Source organism: Herpailurus yagouaroundi, unplaced genomic scaffold (genome assembly GCF_014898765.1).
Source record: "Herpailurus yagouaroundi ecotype Mexico unplaced genomic scaffold, PumYag 28, whole genome shotgun sequence".
Classification (NCBI taxonomy): domain Eukaryota; kingdom Metazoa; phylum Chordata; class Mammalia; order Carnivora; family Felidae; genus Herpailurus; species Herpailurus yagouaroundi.
Genome location: NW_024412376.1, coordinates 48,575,170 through 48,601,162, shown reverse-complemented (window position 1 = coordinate 48,601,162; position 25,993 = coordinate 48,575,170). Strand labels below are relative to the sequence as shown.

At 42.1% G+C, this 25,993-nt stretch overlaps 1 protein-coding gene across 2 annotated transcripts in view; it reads right to left on the bottom strand.

Annotated features, from left to right (window-relative positions):
• Positions 1 to 25,993, bottom strand: part of MAML3 (mastermind like transcriptional coactivator 3) — a 418,624-nt gene that overhangs the window by 155,695 nt on the left and 236,936 nt on the right. For both annotated transcript variants that reach the window (XM_040473561.1, XM_040473571.1), the window contains exon 2: positions 15,466 to 17,082. In XM_040473561.1, coding sequence (XP_040329495.1) covers positions 15,466 to 17,082 — 1,617 coding nt within the window. The remainder of the gene's footprint in view (positions 1 to 15,465; positions 17,083 to 25,993) is intronic.

Sequence of the window (25,993 nt, the reverse complement as noted above, 5' to 3'; positions counted from 1 at the left end):
TCATGGCAGCACCCAGGGTGTACGATAGAGAACAGAGGAATTGGAGGATGTGCTGCAAGAACTTTGGGGGCTGCAGAAGTGAATCACAGCACCAAGCATGAAACGATTTCAGGGAGAAACATTTAGCAGGAGAGACAGCATGGAGAACAAGGGAAGAAACAATGGTAGAGAAATAGTAAGCGCTTTAATGTGAAAAGGTAAGGGAAAGAATTCTTTTTTTAAAAAAAAATTTTAATGTTTGTTTTAGTTTTGAGAGAGAGACACACACAGTGTGAGCTGGGGGCGGGGGTGGGCAGGCAGAGAGAGAGGGAGACACAGAATCTGAAGCAGGCACCAGGTTCTGAGCTGTCAGCACAGAGCCCGACGTGGGGCTCGAACTCACGGACCGCGAGATCATGACCTGAGCCAAAGTCAGATGCTTAACTGACTGAGCCACCCAGGCGTCCCGGGAAAGAATTCTTACAGCTGAAGTGAAAACTCATATAACTAACAAGGTTGGGTTTGGTATGAACAAGACAACAGCTCAGATGCTAGGCCCTCTAAAATTTTATTTCCTACCCTAAATGAAAGCGAAAGCTTCTTCACACATGACCACAGAAATCTACATTAATTGTCTACCATGAGGCATAGCTTTGATATCTGCTCAGGGGCTGCAAAGTAAGAAGAAACAAATTTCTGGGGGTGTTTGGAGTCTATGACTTCCTCCCGCCTGCCCCCCCCCCCCAACCACCTTCTCTCTGAATTGGGCACATCCCACTGATCCACATATCCCCCCATGTGGGTCTGCTCATCTTTGCCACTAGGTTTTTCCCATTCTAAGCTTCTCTGTGCCAAGACCGCATATAAGTACCTCATGAAATGTCAAAAGCCCTTCATAGTACTTATGGTTCACAGATAGGTCCACAAATTCTTGACACTCCCTTCAGAGGGCAGAACGAATTCCCCTCCCCTGGAGTGTGAGTGGACTTAATGATTTGCTTCAAATGAACAGAATAATGAAGAAGTGAACGCGTGTGGCTTCAATACCATGTCATAAAAGGCATTGTGGCTCCTCCCTTGCACTCTCTTAAATCTCTCACTCTGGGGAAGCCAGCTGCCATGTCATAAAAACACTCAAGTGGCTCTGTGGGAGAGATCCACATGGTGAAGAACGGAAGCCTCCAGTCAGCAGCTAGGTGAGGGAGCCGCCTGGGAAGCAGACCCTCCAGCACCAGTCCAGCCTTCAGATGACTGCAGTCCCAGCTGACAACTTGATGCAGCCTCATGAGAGACTTTGAGCCAGAACCACCCAGCTACGCTGCCCCTGGATTTCCTCAGACCTGTGTGGGAAAATAAATGCTGTTTTAAGCTGCTAAGTCTGGGGTGTAATTTGTTACATGGTGATAGATAACTAATGCAGTAAATTTTCCAGTAGAACTCTTATTGATTTTGGAGTTAAGTGGTTTTGTTTTAAAGTTGTTATTTAAATTCCAGTTAGTTAACATACAGTCTAGTGTTGGTTTCAGGTGCAGAATGTAGTAATTCAACATTTACATACAACATCTGGTTCTCATCGCAATATGATCCTTTTAATAGATGCAGGAAAAGCATCTGATATAGTAAAACATCCATTCATGGTAAAGACCTTCAGCAAAACAGGGTTACAGGGAACATACCTCAATATAATAAAGGCCATATATGAAAAACCCACAGCCAATATCATGCTCAATGGGGAAAAAATGAGACCTTTTCCTCTATGGTCAGGAACAAGACAGGATGACCACTCTCTCCACTGTTATTTAATGTAGTACTGGAAGTCTCTGTCCTCACCCCTCTCTCTTCCTCCCCCACCTGTTCTCTCTCTCTCTTTCAAAAATAAATAAATACTTAAAAAAATGCTAGAACTGATACAGGAATTCAGTAAAGTCAAGGAATACAAAATCAATGTACAGAAATATGTTGCATTTCTATACACCAATAATGAAGCAGCAGAAAGAGAAATCAAGGAATCGATCCCATTTACAACTGCACCAAAATCCATAAGATACCTAGGAAAAAACCTAACCAAAGAGGTAAAAGATCTGTACTCTGAAAACCATAAAACCCTGATGAAAGAAAATGAAGATGACACAAAGAAATGGAAAGACATTCTATGCTCACGGATTGAAAGGACAAATATTGGAGTTGTTTTAAAAGTTTACTAAACTTCCTGTTTTAAGCTGAATACTCCCAAGAGAGAAAAAAAAAGTTTAAAGTAATAATAGTTTTCATTATTTGGGGAACACTTGTTTACCTGCTCCTAATACATGAAAAGTTTAGATGTTATAAGTGTTCAGTTAAGTGAAATCCTGCCTTTCTTTTTAGCTTCTGATTTTGACAAAGACAAATGGTTTTTCTCATATAATGAGGTTCCAGAAACAACTTGGACACTATAAGGCCTTGAAGGGCCTGGATAACTGGAAGAAGGGAAGGACCAGGGGGAAGTGGCTAGATTTTCCTTCAAGGTGTTTTCTTGTTTAATTTCATTTAACACAATAAACAAAAAGGGTTGGCATTTTCATATTGTATATTAAAATATGACAAATAAGTAATTTTTATTTTAATCAGAGGTAAAGGCAGGAGGAACAATCTTGTCATAGCCAGGATGAAAGAAAACTCTTTTTAGCAGCATTGAAAACTTGCTATAATGGTTGGCTTTTCCGAGAGGATATTAAGACACTTTTACTACTTTGCAGCTCCTGTCTCTATAATTTTCATATATATGATACCGTGTTTCTCCCAGGATTTTTCCATCCTTGTTTGCACAATGCCTAGACATGTTAGGCATATTATATGTCTGTTGAATGCATAAATGGATGGGTGGATGAATGAATGAATGAACAAAGGGTGGCTTAGAGGAAAACTGAAGCAGTTATATTCTCCTAGAAATTAAAAAGGTACTGATAGCGTATGATACAACTAATGTTTTAAATTAACTTACCCACCCCCCCACACACAAATAATACACACTATGAGTGGGTCTGATACTGTTCTAAATGCTTTATATAATTTAAGATGCAGAATTGTCATAATGACCCTATTACCATCCCCACTTTCTTGATGGGAAACCCAAAGCTCAGAGAAGGTGTGTAAGTTGCCCAAAATTCTGCAGGTAGTGAAGCGGTTAAGTCAGAACGTGGATATCTGCCCCGGCTTCAGAGTCCGCTTCTGCACCTCCCCATCAGGGTGGTTCCCTAACTGGTCTCACCCTCATACCCGGATGTTTCTCAAGTCCGGAGAAGGTAGGAGCGGTGGGATAGAGTCCTGCAAAGCAAAGAGCTGTGCCTGCTTTGTGCTGTTTTGGGGAATTGGGTTTCTTCACGAGTTGCTCTCACTAGACTACCAATTTAACACTCTGCCAACTGTCCAATTATTCGTGTTCACGTGGAGCTAAGTGGGTTCTTCTCCAGCTGCACACCTTTTTTTTTTTCTCTACATAATTAATGAAGCTCATCAAAACCCTCGAAAACAAGCCCAGAGCACCAGCCACTCTCATTGACATGTTAATAGGGGGTCAGGTGCTCCCGACCCCGCCACAGGATGTTTATATGGCGCCAGCGCTGCTCACAAATGTTCTACGTTGACGACAGGATACGTTACTTCTCGCGATCAGCAGCCACATGACACGCAGATGGCTTGAAGCATCTGAAGCCAGTAGGCCACACAGATCAGGTGAATTCTAAGGATGATGGCACAAAATCTGCTGTGTGCGGGTCGTCCAGAGGAGAGGGTTCGTTGCCACTGGAAAGAGACCTCCCTGGCCAGCAGTGGACAAGGGCAAGCACTAATCTATTCTGTACAGTTTAGGGTTATATAGCTTTTAAAAGATGATGTAAAAAGTCGGAGGCTTTGAAATAGCAAAGATATTTTCATGTTGCTTTAGCTCTGGTCCTGGGGATTGCCCTTCTGAATACAGATTTTGTTGTTGTTGGAGACCTGCCCTCTCCAACATAGTGGCCACTAGCCTCACGGGGCTATTGAGCCCTTGAAATATGACTGCTTCAAATTGAGCCGTGCTGTAACTGTAAAGGACACATCCGATTCCAAAGACTTGGTATGAAAAACAAGAATGTAACATATCTGGTTCATAATTTTTATACTGATTATACATGGACATGGTAGCATTTTAATATATCAGGTTAAGCAAAAATATATTAAAATTAATTTCACCTGGTTCTTTTTGCCTTTTGTAATGTGAAATTGTTAAATTCCATGGCTTGCATTGTATTTCTGTTGGACGGTGCTGCTTTAGAGTTGGAACACCGACACCTGTCACTGCTCAGAGAGGGGCGCAAAGGCCAAACGATCTTCCAGGTTTTTTTTTCCAGGCCGGTCTGCCACATTAACGAAAATCTTACTAGTAGCTGATAACTGAAACCCGCACTCTCTGTCATGAAGGCTGTTCTACCGCAGACACGAATAGCCTTCCACAGCCTTCGGTCACCCTTCTGCCCGACAGAGTAACACTCCAGGCCCTGACTAGCCACAGCACGGACACATCACAGCGCCGGTGGCACATGTTACTCAGAGTCTTAGCACACTGACCGGAGGGGCTGCCTCTCTGCTCTGCATCTAGCAACTTTTAGGGAATGAGCAGGTGCACCCAGAGCCCTTACCTATGAGTGTGCAGTCTGCGGATAACAAACTGTGTGCATGGGAGGGTACGAGGGAGGTTGCCATCACACCTGGGTGCCGTAGGGGCTGTGGCTGCAGTCTGCCTGCTCAGAAAGGGTGACTTTTTCCTAATTCTCAATAAGGCACCAGTAAAACTTGAGATGGCCCGACATGGACCACTTTCTACACCATTTTGCTTGCACCAGCTTTCCCAGCTTCAGCGGGGCACTGAAAGTAATTCTTGCCTTAATAAGCCCATTAATGTCCTTTGTATGAACTGGCTAGAGCCCAGTGCAGAAAAGAAGCTCAAATAAACTTTTGAACATCTCAGATGCAAAAGCAATTAGAGGATGCAAGTATGTTTATAAACCTCTTCTAGGAAATCATAATATTAATAAATGGGAGTTATCAGTTTAGATACCATCCGGGGTCAATATTTACTGCTCAGTAAATAAAAATGTATAGGTAACCTGCATAATCTCATGAATCATATTAACTAATCATGACAGTGTATTGGAAATCTAACTAACATGAAAGGTATTTTGATTCTTTATGCATTGGGTCAGATGCAAGCCATTTGGTGCCATAAAAAAGATTAATTCCAGAGAAACCTGCTCAGGAACCAAGATATAATACAGTATCTCTGAATAGGAAAATAGGAAAATTTTTTTCCAAGGAGTTTTATAACCTCCAGAAAAGCCGAGAGTTGCTATAAATAGTTAATGAAGGATGACATAATATGTTTTAAAACTTATTAGAGGAATTCTGTTCCTCTAATATACTTGCATAGTGACTCTCTTTAGAGAGTGCTCCCTTTAATAGATATGATGTGACCAAATAAATCCTTAATATAGAAATATTAAGCAAAAGGAACATATGATAGTCTGTTACTACTCTAAATAAAGAAAACAAACATTTTCATAGTAATATGGACTTATTGAAAACTAAAAGCTTGCAAAAACAAAAAGTCCAACTATAAAACACAGGAGTAGCTATTTGAGGCTCAATTTAACACAAATTTTTAAAAAATTGCCATGAGCTTGCTTCACACCTTTTGTGAAGTGTGGAACAAGTATCTCAGCAAATGAGAAATACATATCAGAAGAATAAGGTAAATAATTACTAAGATTTGATATTTAGATTTATATATGACTTAATCGTCATCTTTCAGAAACTATTATACTACCCTAATATTTAATCTCATGATCATAAATATTTGATTCATTTCCCTTTCATCTTATCATATATTCAATCACCAAGTTCTGTTGCTTCTTTCCTTTAAATGCTGCGGTGCCTGTTTTCCCATAAATTGTAAAGGACCCATCCAGATAGAGATTCTTACTATCTCCAACTTGAAATGGTAGAAAGTCCCATACATTTTACCTCACTATTCCCCAACATAAACCTCTCTCTCCAGCCTGGCTATAGTCTGCATTGCCCACATAAGGAACAACCCTTTGCTTGAAGCAGAATGCCTTTCCACTCACTCACCATCTGATCTAACTCCTGGTCATTCTTGGTCCACTCAAAGCTTACCTCCCCTTGGAAGCTGCTCTTTTCTACTCCAGACTGTACTGACCCTCGCCTTCCCTCTGCCCATAATCCCTAATAGAGAATTTAGTAAGGTGGCACTTACCCACTTGCTGCCTTGTATTGACTTAACCTGTGTGTCTCCTTACCTCCCTGACCAGAGTGCACACTGTGGGACACGGTAGATGATATTACTCTGGTATCTCTTTTTAGTCCACAAGATTTAGAATTTTAGAAGTGAATATACACAGGAGAGTATGCTTGGTCAATTTCACAATTTTCCACACTTGCGACAGACCCTTAGCCCAACAGACTCTTGCCAGGGAGAAAACAAAGCCGGACCTCCTCTCTTATGTGTGAATGCACTGGATATCCATTGGGAGGCACTGGGCAGTGGGGGCTCTTGTACAGTGAATGACCTTGAAAGGAAGGGAATCTCAAACTCGGAAAACAGAATGAAAACAGGACTCCAGCACCACCTCAAAGCTCAGGAACACCTGGGAAGCGTGCCTGAATTCCCTCCTTGATCTAACAGTGTCAGAATATGGAACAGAAGAGTCGTGGCTCTCCTGATGTGTCTGCAAGCAGTCTTGCCCAAGGAGGATGTCCCCACCAAAGAAGACTTAAGTAAGCCTTGTGCTTCCTCTAATGTGTGAACTTCCATTCCATGGCAGTCTCTCTTCCTACAGATCCTGAGGGAAGCAGGTCAGCTCCCACAAGGCCACACCCTCAGTTGGTCCTGAAACAGAGGAATGGACAGCCAACACTCTCTTGGACAGATGAGGGAAATTCCATCCTTCCCCCAGGTGGGAATGGGTGGGGGGCAAACAGTGGAGGATGGACTGCTTTGTCCTATTAAGACAATCAACAGGAGTGAGTCTATGCTTTACAAAACATAGCTAGAATCCACAAGATTTGATCTCTTAAAATCTCACTCTATCCTAAGAAAAAGAAATCCGTTAAGTGCAAAGTAACCTAATTTTCCCATCTTACTTGAAATGATACAGGCTCAGACCCTACAAAATTTATAGTAATAAATAGTATAAATTATATGGCAATAACTGCCATATACAAATATCGAGTGTGAAATAAACAAGTTGTTTTAATTGCAGATTGAGTTATCTCATGTACAATTTCTCCATTAGAAAAGGGTAGTGGTGGTGGGTTTCTTATTAAAATGCACACCCCCAGGCCCCATCCCAGACCTACTGACTCTGAGTCTTTGGCAATAGAATCTGATTACCAGCATCTTGAACAATTTCCCCAGGTGATTCTCAGGCCCACAAAAGCTTTGGAACCACTGACTGTTGGGGTGTAAGCGCTCTCGTTAAACAAGAATATTCGTGTCCCATGAAGCCTTTAAGGGGTATTCTCATAAGGCACTAATTCTTGCACAAAACTATCACATAACAAATTCCTAAAACTTTTTCTTTTCTGCTATTTACTCTTCGCCTCATATTTCTAAGACTCTGACAGAATATCAATCAGGATTATCAAAATATGCCAGTGTGTTTATGGAAATTACTTATTACACCCATCAATACGAACACTTCATTTATTTTCTGGAGTTTTGTAGCACTTCTGCCCACTGGTTTCCCCTCAGCCGGGAGGCCGTGGATTCAGTCAGTGATGAGTGTTCTGTCAATATTTTACCTTGCATCTGAGTTGCCGGATACTATTGGCTTTGTCAGGGTCATGGAACCTAAATTGTTTTTATAGTCCTTGAAGTAAGTCAATATTTTCAAGATTCTAAAAACTATTCAATGGTTATAATCACGAGATCTTATTCTAAAGAAGCACGACAATCATGTTGACACTGCTGTCCTTTTGAAGGCATGTATTTGACATATGTAAATTTTATGGTAAGGGAGCACTTTAGGTTTTATGAAACCAGCTCTATTAAAGCCCCAAATGTTAGAAGCAATAATGTGGAATTTGCTGTAAAACATAAATTTTCATATTAGACAATATTCGATATTCAGATAGAAAAATGCTGAAAGCCACTGAGGGAGCCTCTGGTAGGCTGAACACTCACATTTATCTTGGCTTCCTCCAATGCCTCATTGCAACGAAAATAAAGGGATAAAAATGATTAAACACTCAAGAACAAAGAGGATGGGAGATAGCAACAGCAATTGAGGGGTATCAACAAAATTTTGGAAGATGAAAATCAGATGGCTGAGTGGTAAACAATTAGCAGCTTAGAGAAGGCTAAATCTAAGCCTGCGCGTAGGGGAAGCCAAAAATAAAGCAAGATGATTCAAGCCAAAGAATGCTATAAATTCTCAGAAATTAGAAGGACCTCTAAAAACCAGGGTGGGAGGTGGGGCTCACACAAAAGTAAAATTGGTTTAAGTCCTGTATAATTAAGAGGTCGACCAGATATACTCCCCCGCACTGAAAGTAGGAAGGTACACTACTGAGAGAAAGATTAAGCCACAAGTCTTTGGAATCCTGGATCCCAGCCCTAGCTGAGGGTGAACTGAGGAGCCATACAAAGACAGGGAGTTGATTGAAAATCTACATAATATTTAGTGAGATGCCCCTCACCATCGCCTCCACCTACCAACTCCCTTCCTCTGCTCAGTTCTAAAAAGCCAGCCTCCAGATTTACAAATTTCAGTAGTGAGACTGAAGGAATCTTTTCTGACTGGCCATAGTGGGTAAAAATCTACAGACACTGACCCAGTGAAATGGCTGGGTCCTAGCCCGATCCATCTATAGCAAAGTCCCACATATGACAAGCCCTGTCTGAGCACACAGAGCAACTAATTAGCTATATTGTGCCTCATTCTTAAAATAATTAGACATTTGAGAAAAGCTTCTAACATGAAAGAAAGAAAAATCAAATGAACATATGGGTAAAGGGTGCTTGGGAGAAACCGAGACAAAGCAGAGATTAAGAGAAAATGTAATTTAATTTAAATGGTAATATCCTCAAATCAAAAAGGGTAAATGAGAGAACAAGAAAGAACTTATGGAACTTGGAAATGTGATAAATAAAATAAAATATTTAATTTTAGAGTTGGAGGATAAGGTTAAGGAAACCATATAAAACATAGAACAAAAGGTCAAAGATATGGAAAATTGAAAAGATAGGAAAATTAGAGAAGAATCCAGGAGGTCCAATACATGATGAGGAAAAGTTCCAGGAAGTTAGAAATGGAGAAAAAGGAAGGCAGAAATAATCAAAGAAATAATACAAGAACACATCCTAAGAACATTTTTTCCAGATTTCTTAAGAAAAAGTTCATAGTACCAGACACAGTGAATGAAAAATGGCTACATTAAGCAATATCGTTATGAAATTTCAGGAATACAGAGAAGATCTGGAAAGCTCTCAGAGTGGGGGAAAAAAAAAGAATTACATACATAGAATGGGGGATCCAAATTTCACTAGATTTTCAACAGTATGAAAGCCACAGGATCTTGAAGAAATGTCTCTGAAATTCTGACCAAAATGTTTCTAAAGTATAATGCTACAACTGGCAAGCTGTTCGTAAAATGTGAGGATAAAGTTATTTTCAAAAATAGTTTTCACGAAAACAATCTCTTGAGTGCCCTTTCTTAAGAAGTTCTGAGGATGTGCTCCAGCAATTTGAAAGACTAAGCCAAGAAAGACATAGAGGGATCAAGAAAAGAGGTAATGTGACTCAGAGAGGGGTGAAACATTCCAGGAATAATGGTGAGGGGCAGTGACAGTACTTCAGTTAAGTAACAGACCAAGAAAACTGTAGACAGAAGAAGCCTGGAGCAAGAGGGTATAAACCCTCAGGAGAGGCACTGAAGGAAAGAAAGAGCAATCGAGGAAGAGAAAGAGAAGAGAGAAGGGAGAGGGAAAAATTGGAAAGAAAATATAAGAAAAATAGATTGTTTGATATTTGATCATACCTCAAGTTTTACAGAGTCAGACAAGTTTGAGGATGGATTCAAGGTAGCTGTAAGGAAAACACCAATTAAAAAAAAAAGAGGTCATTATTAACTCCAGGGAAAACAAAAAGTTGTACAAGAAAGGAAATAGAATCGTAATATGCTACATAATGAAATTGTAATGTGCAATGCAAAAATAACTCCTGTAAATACGGAATACTTTAAAATCGTAATTTGTGCTATAACTAGTTATATTGAGAGTTTGGGGAAAAGAAAAAAAGAGACTCTGTGTGTGGTGAGGGGGTTTATGTTCGTTTGTAAGGAGGTAGTATAAGCAGGTTAAATCCTCATCTTCTATAGAGCCAACTAATTGAAAAATTGAGAAACAGCAGTTGATGGAGATGAATAAGATTGAAAACAGCTTAAGAATGGAGGGGATGAAGCAGTGCACTCCTGCTTCTCCCCAGAAGCCTTGCAATACTATTTGACTTTCGAAACTGTGTCATGTATTATTTGGATAAAATAAACAACGTATTTTGAGAAAACTAAACAAAGGGGCTCCAGGTTTTTAAAGATAAGGAAAATGCATTTCCAAAGAGATTTCCAAGATGGCTGTGAATACTAGAGGTCTGTGCTTTTTATGTAGATTTTATGGCTAAAAAGCTCATAATACTATATCTCACATGGTACCCAGCAAATTTTGGCAAAATAAAATTGAAAGGGAAAAACATTCTACAAGATCTGAGCACACGTATTCTCACTGTGGCATCCACAGCCACACACGGCAAAGGCCGTGTAAAGAACAAAGTAGCACAGTAGTCTATGATTTATCTAGTCCTAGGATAGTAACTACTAAAAATTAACATCACATTTTGGAAATTGATCACTTTCCACAGTTCCATGGAGGAATTAGTTTTGGCTTTTGGGTATCCCTGGAACCTTCCTTGACCAGGAGGCAGTCTCTTGCTTCTGGTTTACTTCTTTCAAAGCTGCTCCACTGTTTTTTGTTTGTCAGACGCAGAGACTGAGTTTGCTGTCCCAGCAAACTCATTGTTGTTCTGTTGGTTCAAGATAACCACCTCCTATCACAGGATTCTTTTTAGACCTGTCTTTCCAGTTCTTCCATTTGATCTCAAAAGCAGCTCTGTGTTATTTTTACTAATGCTCTCTCCACTGGAGCTGATAATCAAGTAAACACAGTTAGGGCTTGAACTTTGATAATTGCCATGTTTAATGATTTATTAAACATCGTTATGTTGAAGACACAGTGTTAGGTACCATGAGAAACAGCGAAAACAGAGAGACAGACATGCACAGAGAAAGAGAGAGAGGCAGAGACAGAGAGAGGGAGAGACAGAAAGAGTGAGAGTGAGAGAAAGAAAGAAAGATCTTGCCTTTGAGAAATGAGATTAGGAAAAGATAATAGATAGACATGAACAAAGTAAGTTCTGGTTATTTCAACACATGCTTTAAAAATTAGAGAGCAATCCAGAAGGTCCAATATATGATGAACACAGATTCCAGAAAGTAAAAAAAAAAAAAGGAAAAGGAGAAATGATCAAAGAAATAACAGAAGAACATAACCCAGAGAAGATTCTAAAGCTTGTAATGGTGGAAATTTTATTGATACTTTCAATGTCACTGTTTCAGTTGAAATTTTATGGGAATTAAGAAAAAAAGCAAAAAGAGGATGCAGAAAGAAAAAGGAAAAGAGAGTGAGTGTGGGGAGCGGGTTTTAGAGCCATCTCTAGAAGTGGGGATTCACAACGAATATATGTAAATGAATAGAAAATAATGGTATCACTTCAATCCAACTGGCAAAGTGGATAAATAAGGATTTTTAAAAAAGAATTAGTGAAGGGGCGCCTCAGTTGGTTGAGCATCCGACTTCAGCTCAGGTCATGAGCTTGTGGTCTGTGAGTTCAAGCCCCTTGTTAAGCTCTGTGCGGACAGCTCGGAGTCTGGAGCCTGCTTCGGATTCTGTGTCTCCCTCTCTCTCTGTCCCTCCCCCGGTCATGCTCTGTCTCTGTCTCTCTCTCTCTCTGTCAAAAATAAATAAACATTAAAAAAAAAAAAAAGAATTAGTGAAGCATAAACCTTTTTTAAAATAGGGGATCTCCTTTGCTTAAAAAGTATTTTTCCTGATGACAGAATTAACATACACGTATGGTAGAAAATTTAGAAAACTCAGTTAAGTATAAAGAGGAAGATAATAATCACTTATAATTTTACCAACCCCAAATACCACTCCTAATATTTCAGCTATTCAATATTTCTCTATACATATTGAAAAACACAATCTGGATTGTAACATACAAGCTATCGTATGATCTGATTATTTCACTCATCTTATGAGCATTTCCATGTGATTAATCACTCATTAATATCCTGATTTTCATGTACGTTATTTATTTTTCCACAATACTTATTTTGGTCCCCATTTTTCACTATCATAAGTTAACATCATGAGCATAATCTTTGTACATAAATCTTTGTTTAATTTTCTAATTGTAAGGGGTAATATATGAATTCTGAGTAGCAGAATTACTAAATAAAACATATTTGGAATTTTTAAAGAAGCTTTTTTGTTCCTAGTTTTTGGTCCCCTCTTTTAAAAAAATATCCAGGTGAGTGAATTTCTATTCATTTCTGAAAGAAACGGCATTTTCTGTAAATATCCCAAGTAAGTAAACATCTGTATAAGATAATTACCTTAAAATAAATGTTTTAGTATTATTGGCTTTGATTTTCCAGCCACTCATTAAAACTAAGTGTTGATCGTGGTCCTTGTGGCCAACAAACAGTAAAGTGAATTTTCACTAGCAACAGCAGAAAACAAATTTGAACTACACCTATGTATAATTATATTTTATATCATGCCTGTAATTTGAGCTCATATTTGTGCAATGTCCTTGCATATAGTGTAATTAACTATTCTGAGAGCTATGTAAATACTGCTCCACAATCAGGTAAAAGCATGAAATAAATGGTATGTTTGCAGAAAGATATTCACATGTTTATATATGTATTTTGAAGCTTGTTTCAAACAGTGGTGAGTTAATATTTCATTAAAAAGTGTGCTTTTTGCTTGATGGTTCTTTTTGAGGTTAAGAAGTGATTATTCTAATGAGGCCTCAAACAGGCAGATTCTGTCTACCCTGAAAGTACCTCATGAGATGGAAGGAAAAGAGGAGGAGCCCACAGATTTAATCCAGAAAACCATCACTTTTGTTTCTACACTTGACTGAGTCCTTTCAAAGCATGACCTCTGTGGCTCAAGTCTTCAGTTACTCACAGTTAGGCAAGCATAAGGACCTGAAATAAGTACCTTTAAAATTTGTGTTCCAGCAAAGACAAGAACTTCGTCCCAAGTTAGCAAATTTCAAGACATTTAATGAGGGTGGGAAGTGAGGATGGGGTCACACGGCACCCACGTGTCTGCAGAGCCTGTGAGGTGGAATTAATCATCCTAGGTCTGGCTCGGAGGAAATACCTTTCTGTAGCTCCCGTAAAATCAGCAAGTGTAGGAGCACAATTTGTATTAAGATTAACAACAGACCATTCTGACAGCCTGTGATCTCATAAATGTCTGACGTGTCCGGGCTACAACAAACATCCCTGTTCGTTGCCTACATTTTTACCTCCTTCAGAACCTAATATTGAAGTGTATAAAATGTTGCATTTTCCAACGGCATTTTGGTTTTTTTTAATGAGACCAAGATAAAACATAAAAGCTCCCATTTCAATGGTGTTTTTCTACCAGCTGCTGATTACAGTTGGTGGAAACCAAACCATATTTCTATCCCTCCAGACAGAATTTCTTTGGAGCTGGCCGGCATGTGCAGACAAGAAACCACTGTGAGGTTTTGGGGTTGGAAGGCTGTGAAGGACAAGAATCGAGCCACAGAGCTCAGGCCTGTCTCTGCAGGCCAGCACGGGCTCCTCCTGTGCAGCCTCCACCGAGCTCAGGGAAGGTGGGTGTGGGGTGGGGCGGCCATACTGGGACATGCAAAATGCCAACAGCCCCTAGTGACGCGAGATCTGCCTGCAGTACTTCCCAGTGCTAGAATGTTTCCAATTGTGGACACACATCCAAGCACTAGTTAGAACCTGTTTGCAGAGGAGAGCCTTAAAGCAAAGACTCTTGTGCGAAATCCTCAACTACGAGGCAAATGTCATCATCCTAAGAGGACTAAGGCACAAAATAGCAATTGGTAGTGAAATGATGGCTCCAGTGAGTTCACCCATGTTGGAGGAAAGTCAGTAGACCCGTGCATTTCTCCAATCCCTTATTCCTTCAAGGGAGATAAGGTTTGTTTAAGGAGCTTTGGCTACATAGGGCACCTGGGTGGCTCAACTGGTGGCGCGTCCGACTTCGGCTCAAGTCATGATCTCTCAGTTCGTGGGTTCGAGCCCCGCATCAGGCTCTGTGCTGACTGCTTGCTCGGAGCCTGGAGGCTGCTTCCGATTCTGTGTCTCCTTCTCTCTCTGCCCCTCCCCTGCTCACGCTCTGTCTCTCAAGAATAAATAAATGTTAAAAAAAAAAAAAAAAGGAACTTTGGCTGCTTGCTACACTGGTCAGGATGACGGGAGTGAATGCTTGTCAATGAGGACTCACACTCCCCAACTGACTGCCACTCATTTTTACCACAGACCATTGAGAGCCCTACCCCCCTAAACCAGAATGTCATAAAGAAAGACAGTGGGAAAAGAGGAAAATTTCTTTTGATCGGGCACTAAGATATATATATTCACCATCAAATTTTCCTGAATTAGAGCTGAACCGGAGAGGTTTTATTGCACTCCCAGGTCACGAGGTTGAAACAGCTTCTGACTGTGCTAGTTCAGCAACAAATGTTTAAATGCTGAATGTTCCTACAAAAATCTATCCTCCACTTCCCTTTGAAAATACAGAAAGCTCTCCCACCTTGAAACGTCAAGAGTCCACATTTCCATTATTCGCCATTCAGTAAGATAGGTGAAGATGGTTTAGGGCCTTATAAAGCTGATGCAGAGATCCCTAAGTGCTCTGGCCTTGCCACCAACCAGAGTCTAGGACTGTATGACCCGGGAGAGATGCCACAGAAGAATCAGCATGTTTTGCCCTGCGACCTCTATGGCCTGCCTCTCTCTCTCTCAGTGAGAACTTCACCTGATTTCTGGTTTCTTCTCTGCCGGCCGGAATGAAAGAAGTTTGACTCCTAGGCATCCAAACACAGGAAAAGTCTCCCGTACCAACCTTTCCCATCTCTTGGGAGAAAAGAAACAGCAACAACAAAAACACCCCAAACCCGGCAACCACAGGAGGTGGTACAGGAAGGATTCTGCAGGTAATTACAGCCCGCCCCCACGGCCGCGTGGAGAGCCTCGCCCGTGGGCAGTGGGAAACGCACCACCAGCACCGCTCCAAGCGCGCCTCGCTCTCGCACTTACCTGACCGTGGGACGGAAGCGCGGCGTAAGCCATGGGCTGGCTCATCACTCCTTTCTGTTTCAGGAGGAGCATGCGCTTCTGCTCCTCACTCAGGTGCGCGCGGGGAGCCTGGAGCTGCGGCGGTGGCGGCGGCGGGGGTGGCTGCTGGGGCGGGGGCGGGGGCGGAGGCTGCTGCTGCTGGATGTAGGGCATCAAGGGGTTTTTGTTGGGGTTGGCCATCGGCGGGGTCATCCTCTGACTCAAGTCTGCGTTAAAATGGGTCAGAGGCTTAGTGTTGCCGTACGTGAGAATGTTGTGCTGTTTGTTCAAGGAGTTTGTACCCAAGTTATTTGGCTGCTGATTGATCATATTCATGTGGTTCTGAGGGAGGTAGTTATTCATTGTCGTCTTCTGCAGGTTGTTTGCCATGGGAGGCACTATGGGGTTTTGGTTGTTAAAGGCTTGGGGGTACATCATTGGGCTATTTGGTTTTTCTGCAGCGAAAGCTGCCCCGTAGGGGCTGGACGGAGGCCCTAGAGGAGACCAACTCGAAGTCTGGTTTGAATGTTGCTGCTGCTGCTGCTGCTGCTGCTGCTGTTGGTGTTGCTGTTGCTGCTGCTGCTGTTGCTGTTGCTGCTGCTGCTGCTGCTGCTGCTGCTGCTGCTGCTTCTGCTGCATGAGTTTGGCCCTTTGTTGCTGCTGCGCAGCCATCTGCTTGAGCTGTTCCGCTGGAGACATGTCGGAGCTGGGCACCGCCATGGGGCCCGACCCTGAACCAGCCACTGTCACTCCTGCCGGGTTAAGGAGATAACCATTTCCAGGCCGGGGTGGAGCCTGGCCCGGAGTGTGGGCTTGGTTTGGAGTTTGAGGGGACTGGACAGCACAGTTTGCTGGTGAGCTGGCGGGGTTTGGAGCTGCGGGAGTGCTGACAGCAGAAGGTAAACTAGTGGCCGTGGAGACAGTAGAAAAGGGAGGACCCGAAGAAGAAGGCCTCGCCTGGGGAGAGCCCATGGAGACGTGTGCAAAAGGAGAGTGAGAGGGGTCGCTCTTCACACTCACGCTCTCCTGGGAGAGAGGGGTCTCGGTCGCCGGCTGCGAGAATTCTGGCTCCTTCTTCTCTTCAAAGTCTTCGTTGAACAGGTCCTGTATGTCATCTTCGGGAACCGTGTTGGCCAACTCATCTATTAATTCTTGCCACTCCTGGTCATTCAGGTTAATGTCTGAGAACAGCTTGTTCTGATTGGAAAGAGACGTTTCTGATGTGTCTATGCAAGTAGGGTCATCTAGAGGCTCTTGCTTGAGGTCCTTGCTCTGCAGGATGGTGAAGCTATCCTCCAGGTCACTGCAACCATTAACAGGAAGTTTGATCTCTGGGAGTCTACCATTCTTACTTAGATCTTCTAGAAGCCCGGGCGTGTGACTTCCGCTATTCTGCAAGGGCAAAGAAGGCTTCAGGTCAAGTTGGTGAAGAGGAGAAGCTGAAGGCAGCGGCATGTTGATGGTTTCCATCCCTGTGGGAATGTCCTTTCGTATTCTCTTGCTGGTTGGAGAAAAATTCCCATCGCAAGCACCATTCTGTTGGTCTCCATTAAGTGGTGATCGAGCTCCTTCCAACTTCCTTTTCACGGTCTCTTGGAGCTGGAAAAGACACAGGAAAGAGGGTAAGTAAACCTCCAAGTCATCATTTACTCTTTGAGCGAGGGGATGTAGCTGTGAACTAACTTTTAAGTGCGTTAGAACACACAAGAAAGACGTTCTATGTCTAAGTTCAAAAGTAGCCAGGCTTCAAATTCTGTGGGAAAAGGTTTTATCCAAAAGAAGAGCCCATGAGGCTGAAAGACAGAAAACAAACTAAAGATTGGAGGGTGGGGAACAAAAGAAAAAGAGACAGTTAAAGGCAGTACTTCTCTTACAGCAGAGAATCTTCTATTATTATTTCCCAAAGTGATGTTAAATGTGAGACTTGGACCCAAATGTGTTATACTTAAGGAAGATGTTAATACCCATCTTAACGTTTTCTCACATCTTAACTGAAGACATCAAGGAATTAAATCAACAATATTTAAAAAAAAAAAAACAAACACTAAACATACTCTAAGAACATGGAATTTAACACATTTACTGAGTAGCACAGAGATGAAGATTAATGGTTAACATAACCCGTAGTAACTTCCTTTCAGTTCTTATTTACTTGACCTCCCAACACTTTGGGATCTAGCAGTTCACACGTCTCTAAAAGCATGCTTCTGTTGCTTTCCATGATAGCACATTTTCCTGGATTTCCTTCTTTCTCTCCATTTGCTCTTTCTCAAACTTTCTCAAATGACCAAACTGTCATTTGGTCTTATGCGTTTTGTTCCTGCCCACTCTACAGGCCTGCATGATTACATCCATTACAACAGCTTTGACTATCTTCTCTAGGCTGGTGACCCCATAACAATGTACCCAGTCCAGGCTTCTCTGCTGAACTCCACATCTTCTTCCTGGATGCTTCACAAGCATCTAAAACACCACATGTCTCAACATTAAGCTGATTATCAAACACGATCCCCACCCATGTTAACTGTCTCAGTATCTACCCACTTCCCCACTCAATGTCTCCTCAGCTACCCAAACTGTAAACCTGAGCATTCTTCTCAAAACATCTCACATCACCCATCACCAAGTCCTATGGATTCTCCATCTACAATATCCCTCTAACATGCCCCCTCATCTCCAACCTCACTGCCACTACCCTAGACCAGAATACCATTTTCTCTCACTAGATCGTTGTAATAGTCTCCTGATAGGTCTCTTTGCCTTGCCTCCATTCATCCATCCGTTCACTCCTTCATCTGTTCTTTTGTCCATTGCTTTGCTCTCCAACAATCTATTCTCTAAACTGCTACCTCTTTCAAGATATATACTGCCCTTCCTGTTTATAACCCTGAAATGATTTCCATTGCCTTTAGATTAAAATCCAGACTGAGCCTACTTCACCTGGTTTCTGCTCATCATTCCAGGCTCATCTTCTTGCTTCTCTGTTTGGCATCACCTCCCTGTCCCCTGCCAAACATTTTCTATCAACTCCCCTGAAACTCTTTCAGGTTCTTAAATGTGTCAAGCTTCCTTCGGCCTCCAGAGCATTGTACATGTTGTTCCCCCCCCCCCCCCCGCCAAAAACATATTCTTCCCCCTCTGTCTCCCCACCTCCAGGTTAACAGCTACCTATCTTTCAGGTTATATCTTAGATTTTACTTCCTCTAGGAAATCTTACATCCCTTCTGCATGCTAACTACTTTAGGTACCTTCTTTGACCCCCCCGATACTGGGTTGGATATCCTGGAATAAGTTTTTCCAAGCAATCTCCACTTCCCCATTACAGTTTCTCCCATACTTTGGGGCAACTGCATAAATGTCTGTTTAGTGAGCTCCAAGAAGGCAGGGACTATGACTGACTTGTTTACTGTGTATTCATGGGGCTGCACCTAGTGTTCAGGTTCATAGCAGCAGTTAATAAGTAATGACAAATTGAATAATTAATTCTATTGTCTAACTCACAGAAGCTGGAAGAGTTGAATTTTAGTCAGAGCAGGAGGCAGCCTTATTGACCATAAGGAAGGCCAGACTTGGAGACTCTACAAGAGTAATGGGAACTCTTACCCTGCAGAGTGTTGTGTCCGCTTAGGTGGACTTATTTGAGAAGTCCAATTTAGAAAACTCTTGCTAACCCTATGGGTTTATTAACTATAAACCTAATTCATCTGTATGCCCCCGTCCTTTCTGTCACAAAGGGCCAATGTGTGGGGCTCTGGTGAAAGAGTTTGGCAAAGAGTAGCTCCTGGGAAGTGCCTGCTGAAAGACCAAAGGAAGACTAAGTCAGGTTACAAGGGGTTTCAGTAACTCTGCAGAGTTGAAGGCAGGACGGCATGAGGAGGGGGGAGGCAGAATGGTCCTCCACCTGGGCACTCTCCTATTCTTGGCAAAGGTGCAGTGTATTATAGAACCAAGGAAGAGAGGAGCGGATCCCTCTGACCCCATTCTTCACTCACACGTGGAACTGCCAAGGCTCTGGAGGAACCCTATGTATAATAAAACCAATCTGCAGATGATGTGGGGGATTCTAAGCAGTGCCACTTTATTGCTATTCTCTCATAAGTAGAGAATTCCATTTCAAAAGTAAACAGAAAAGGTCCTTGAATAAAAATCCAGTCTAACCCCTGTTCCCAAATCTTATATGTTTAATCACAAGACCTAACTCTGTCTGCATTCACTTGGTAGAAGCCCCAGAATTGCTGAAAACAAGGGTCTAACTAGGACACACTGGAGTTTGACTTCAAAGAAAACACGGGTTCAATCCATCCTATTAGGTAGCAACTGCTAGATAATTATGTTATTTATTGAACATACCAGAAAATCGTGGTTGTGATCATAGGCATGGCAGATATTTGAATGTAGCTCTAACACACAGCAGCAAGTTCAAATATCACAGCTTTAGGGCCTAAAGAAGAGAAGACTTGGGGCCCTCGGCACCACCTGAAGCGATGTTAAAAAAAAAAAAAAAAGGTACTTGTACAAATGAAACTGAGTTTATTTTAGAAAGTTCATGTCCATCATTCTGTTCTAGGCCATGAAATGGATGGGACAGGATGGAGAAATAAAGACAAATGGTCTGTTTGTTCCTCTGTAAAACAGTGGTGGCTTAGAACATGCTGAAAGGTAGGTCCGTCTGGGAACCCCAAGTTTCATCTCTTCCCAGCTGAGGGGGCCTACCTGGGTAGGGAAGTATAGGGCAGTAATACAAAAACAGGAGCCTTGGCCCAGTAGTTAGAATGCCTGGGTTGAAACCCAAGACTTCCTCCCTCCACCTAAGAGTTAATACATATAAATGTTGTCTGGTACTTAATAAATGTTAGCTGTGATCCCTTCCATTAGAAAGTGAGTTATATGATGGGAGGGATTTTTCTGTATTGTTCACTACTGGGACCCCAGTAGCTCATAGTTGATAGTCGATAATTATATGTTAAATGAATGAATCCTGGAAAACTTATTTAATTTCTCCTAAGTTTTGGTTACTATATCTGCAAAATGGGTTAATAATATTTAGCTCATAGAGGTACTGTGAGAATGAACTTAAATGTAATAATATGGAAAACACTTAACTTCAAGCCTGGTACCCAGTAAGCACCAAACTAAGTCTTAGCTATTACTACCTTTAAATTCAGTGATACCATACTCAAAACTGCAACGGAGATAGACTGCTTTCTGGATCTTCAAAATACAAATAGGTAGAATGATAATATTTCTGTTCCCTAGCTGGCAAAATCCTAATGTTTTCTAAGCATCTGGTGTAGCTTTTTTAATATGAACAACAAATCAAATTTGCAATTCAAGCCCAAGTCCAAGTGCTAATGCATTCGTGTCCTAGATTGTAGAACAGCACTAGATTGCTGAGGTTCAAATCAAATGCATTTTCAGCATGTGACCTGAATGGAACTGCTGAGTATTTCCATTTCCTTGAGGGCCTAATATTCTCTACCGCTGGCCCCTTTAACCAGTATCTTGACATACATTTCATGTATCAGCATTTGGGAATATAAGAAAGACATCATTGAATATGCTATGTTGTAGTTCCATGTTTTGTTTAGTTGTGTCCAAAACAGTTTAGAGCAATCTTAGTATCCCTATTGTCTGTTTCATCATCCTTTGCCGTATGGAAAGGAGGTCTGAGAGTCTAATTCTCTTACGCCCCTCTTGGAAGATAGAAGGAAGTAGGCAGGAAGAGATAGAACCTGTGAGCTTGAGAAGGCTGAGGAACTCACAAGCACTCTGCTCAATGAGCAGGAGGACTGTTCACCGAATACGGAGGCATCCCTGTGAGCCCCTGCCACCCAAGGACTCAGATAAGAGTCTGAGCTCAAATGGCTTTATCTTAGGGACTCCCTGGTCCTTCTGCTGTACAAACCTGGAAGCCTCTTAGTATGATTTGTGCCCTTGTGGAAGAATCACAGAAACTCTTTACTGAGCATCAGCTCCCTTGTCCCTGTATTACTATTATTACATATAAATGTTTTCTCCCATTAAGGGAAGCTGCGGTGGCAGGGGCTGAAGCACGCTGTTCATCCAGTGCCTATGACAATATGGGCTGCTATCATGTGTCAATTACTCTGAAGGAAACAATTCCTCCTCCATAATGGCTTGAGCGTGAGTCTCCCATCTACTGTGTGGCTTGATAGCTTGTGTTTCTGTGAAACTGTGTGTGTGTGTGTGTGTGTGTGTGCGCACGCACATGAGAGAGACAGAGAGAGACAGAAGTGGGGGTGGGGTTAGGGAGAGGGAGGAACTGACAGACACAGAGAGAAACTGAGAGGCGGAGAGAGACAGAATGGTTTGGGAGGGGTGATATGACAGCTGGACCAATAGTAAGAAGAATAGCTTTGCCTTTGGGGTTATAAAGCACTTTCACACAGAATCGTATTTTATCCTCATATAAAACCTTTGGGACAGGTCATGTGCTGGTCTTATGGGTCTACAGGGAAAAGGTCAGTGTTTTGGTGGGGGTAGATGACACCCATAACAGGGATGAGGAACATAGCTGAGATTACCAGGCCTCTGCTGACATGGAGGGGCTCCCTTAGGGGTCCCCTGGGCCAGAATATCCACATACAAAAAGAGGTTCTTTCTGCCTTTTGACTTTTAGCAGTGCTAGTAAGTTCAAAAAAACTCGTATTGCCTTGTCCTTGATTTTGCATGAAACTGGGCAGGATCATGGACGGAGCCTGGTACTATAGAGGATGAGGTTACTATTAATAATGAGATCTTTTTTTTTTTTTTTTTAACGTTTATTTATTTTGGGGACAGAGAGAGACAGAGCATGAACGGGGGAGGGGCGGAGAGAGAGGGAGACACAGAATCGGAAACAGGCTCCAGGCTCTGAGCCATCAGCCCAGAGCCCGATGCGGGGCTCGAACTCACGGACCGAGAGATCGTGACCTGGCTGAAGTCGGACGCTTAACCGACTGTGCCACCCAGGCGCCCCAATAATGAGATCTTTAAGATGAAAGCCATTGGGGTAAGCCATCAGATTCCTTGTCTCATAGGAGACAATGGTTCTAAAAGGTAGGTTTTATTGTAACTGTCTTATGGAGAAAGAACTTCAGGCATAGAGAGATTAAGTGAGATTACAAAATTACAGAGCTGGGGTTTGGGGGTGGGGAAGTGGCTCAACCCAGGTTCAAATTCAGACTCAGGTCTGACTGCAGAGCCCACACCACACCCTGGATGGCAGAGTCTGGCTGTGCCTTCATCACCAGCACTGGACTCCGATGCTAATCGTCATAATGCTCTCTCACACTGTTTTCAGGAATCATCTTTGATTCCACTCTTTCCCCAACCACCCACACCCAATTATACCTCAAGAACTATCTGTTCTTATCATCTTCGAATTTTACTTTCATCTTCCACCCCCAGTGCCTCTGCATTAGTTCAGATCATCAACACTTCTCTCCTGTTTTCTGCAGCAGCTTCTGAATGACTCTCTCTGCCCCAGGCTTGCTTGCTCCCCTCCAACCCATTCTGTACACTATGGCTGTGAACTTCTTTATAACGTGTGAAACTGATCATGCCCATTCTTCACCTGCACAGCTTTTCTGGAGCTGTCCACTGTCTTCAGCATCATCTAAATCCAGCACAGAGGCCCTCCACAACTCAATCCTCATCTCTGCTTACTTACTTCTCCTGTCTTAGCTATCACCTGTAACCTTCTTCCTTTCCACCTGTCCCCCAACACCAATCAGCTCTAAGTCTTTGGCTAGACGTAATTATTTGCAGTTCTCAGGACATACAGTGTTCATTCTCTGTCTCTCTGAGCCCTTGCATACGTTATATATACTCTTATCCAACTTCTTCACCTGACCAGTTCTATTTTTCCTTCACAATCAGTTTACACATTACCTTCTATACAGTCACTCTTGACAGTCCCTCCCACAAGTCCTGATCCCGGGACCGTCCACGTGCTCTTGTGGCATTCTTAAACACATTGTACTGTAACTGCTCGTGAGGCTGTACAAATGAATGCTAGAGCAATCTCTCAAATACCTACACCAAATTTATGTAATTGTTCCCCAAAGTATGCACTTGAAAATAGTGGTCTGCCTAGAGTTTTCATGATAATTAAGTAAATGTACAATTTATTTTGGTTATTTTGAGATGCTGGAAATGGCTTGTGGACTGTCCCCTGCTTAATATTTTTGAGGACCCTATGGGTTCAGGGAATCAGAACAACCAGAGAGCATATGAGGAGAATTGTGTAAAGGAGAGCTGAAACTGAAACCCAGAGATTTCATGTGCCATTACCAAGGTCAGATGTTTTGACAAGTGTGTGAACTCAAAATGCTGGATATTTTCATGGTTGAATTTTAAATTTCCATACCAAGACTTTAAGGAGTTTTGCACTCACCAACCAAAAGTGTGAGTGAACTTTCTTCAGCATATCAGAGATACAACCATTTCCCAGGACTTGAAGACGAAATGGAATTTCAGTTTGCAGATGCTATAACTAATTTAAAGGCTCAAAGAGAACATTTTGGCCATTCTGATCTGCTCTGATCAAACCAGAAGATGATTCACTGTATCAATTTTCATAGGGTTATTCTCTTCTCATTCTACCAGCAGATCATAAGCTTGTGAACACATGGATAAATTTGACGTGCTTATTTAATGTATTTGTAAAGGGACGCAGAGTATTCATATGTTAGATATTTTATTAGAATGCGGATAGTGTGCAAAAAACACTTCCAGAACTGTCTACCAGATTTAAGCACCCTTAGAAAGGATCTTTTGAGGTTTATTTAGAGGTTCAATTTTCTAGGCCATTCATTATCCAACTCTAAAGTGACCTGGAGAGCTGTTACAAATGCAGATTTCTTGGTCCCATTTGCACAGTTTCTGATTTAGTACCTCAAGGTGGGATCCAGAGTGGGACACAGGTTGAAGGCACAGGTATCTACAGAAATTTTTTTTTAAGTTTATTTATTTATTTTGAGAGAGAGAGAGAGAGAGAGAGAGAGAGCAAGCGCACGCACACGAGTGGGGGAGGTGCAGGGAGAGAATCCAGAGCAGGCTCCCCACTGTCAGTGCAGAGCCTGAGTCAGGACTCCAGCTCATGGCACTGAGATCATGACCTGAGCCAAAGTCAAGAGTTGGACGCTTAACTGACTGAGCCACCCAGGTGTCCCTAAAGAAATTTAATAAAGACCTCAATTCCTCTGAGGTAGTTGGCCCAGGACCCCTAGTTTTTAGAAATTCTGACCTAGAATAAGAATTCTGTTGGAGTTCTGACATTCTGAAATTGTTGGTTTGAGTTTTTTAAAAAATACACATACACACACAAACCCAATGTCCATATAAAATGCTCCTGAGTTAATTTCGTGATAATTCGGGACAGCTCACAAACAGGACTAAGAAACAATGCTCTAGACTGTTTTATTTCAAACCTCAGAGGACCTCAAATTCTGTAGAAGCCTGCTGGACTTCTATAAGACTTTTCATGAAAAAGTTTAGTTTTTACATTGTAGGTTTCTCTGAGCAAAGTAATATCCTAGACCATTTTCTCCCTCCATATTTATATACTTACCTTCACTTTCATTCAATTTTTTTTTTTTAACGTTTATTCATTTTTGAGACAGAGAGAGACAGAGCATGAATGGGGGAAGGTCAGAGAGAGAGAGAGAGAGAGAGAGACAGAATCCGAAACAGGCTCTAGGCTCTGAGCTGTCAGCACAGAGACCGACACGGGGCTTGAACTCACGGAGTGTGAGATCATGACCTGAGCCGAAGTCGGACGCCCAACCGACTGAGCCACCCAGGCGCCCGAGCTTCACTTTCATTCAAATGAACCGAGGGCATGCTGTATACCCATGTGCCAAGTGCTGAGGGGTGGACTCAGTCCTAAGAACAAAGACCACACCCAAAGTAAACGCATGTCAGACATGTATTAACAAGAGTTTTGTCAAAAAAGTTTTGAGTACTTTTTTAAAAGGCGATCTATGTGGGGGCGCCTGGGTGGCTCAGTCAGTTAAGCGTCTAACTTCAGGTCAGGTTATGATCTCGCAGCTTGTGAGTCTGAGCTCCACGTCAGGCTCTGTGCTTACAGCTCAGAGCCTGGAGCTCCTGTGTCTCCCTCTCTCTGCCTCTCCCCCGCTCATGCTCTGTCTCCCTCTCCCTCTCTCAAAAAAATAAACATTTAAAAAAATTTTTTTTTAAACTTAAAAAAAAAAAGGAGATCTATGTGAAGGGCAGAGCAACACAAAATGAAAAAGAACAATCTTATCACAACTCCTGAACTCTTCCCTTGTCAGTCTTATATACTCCTAACATTATTTTAGAGAGAAAACAACTTTACTATATAATAAAAACCATATGAAGTAAAAATACACACACATACACACAGGCTATTTTTCTGAAAGCCAAGAGTTTAAAACCTATACTTGTGACCATCCCAGGGTGCAGCTTCTCTGAGCCTGATCATTGGGAAAGGTTGGGTCTCTGGACGGAATGTCAGCCACGAGCA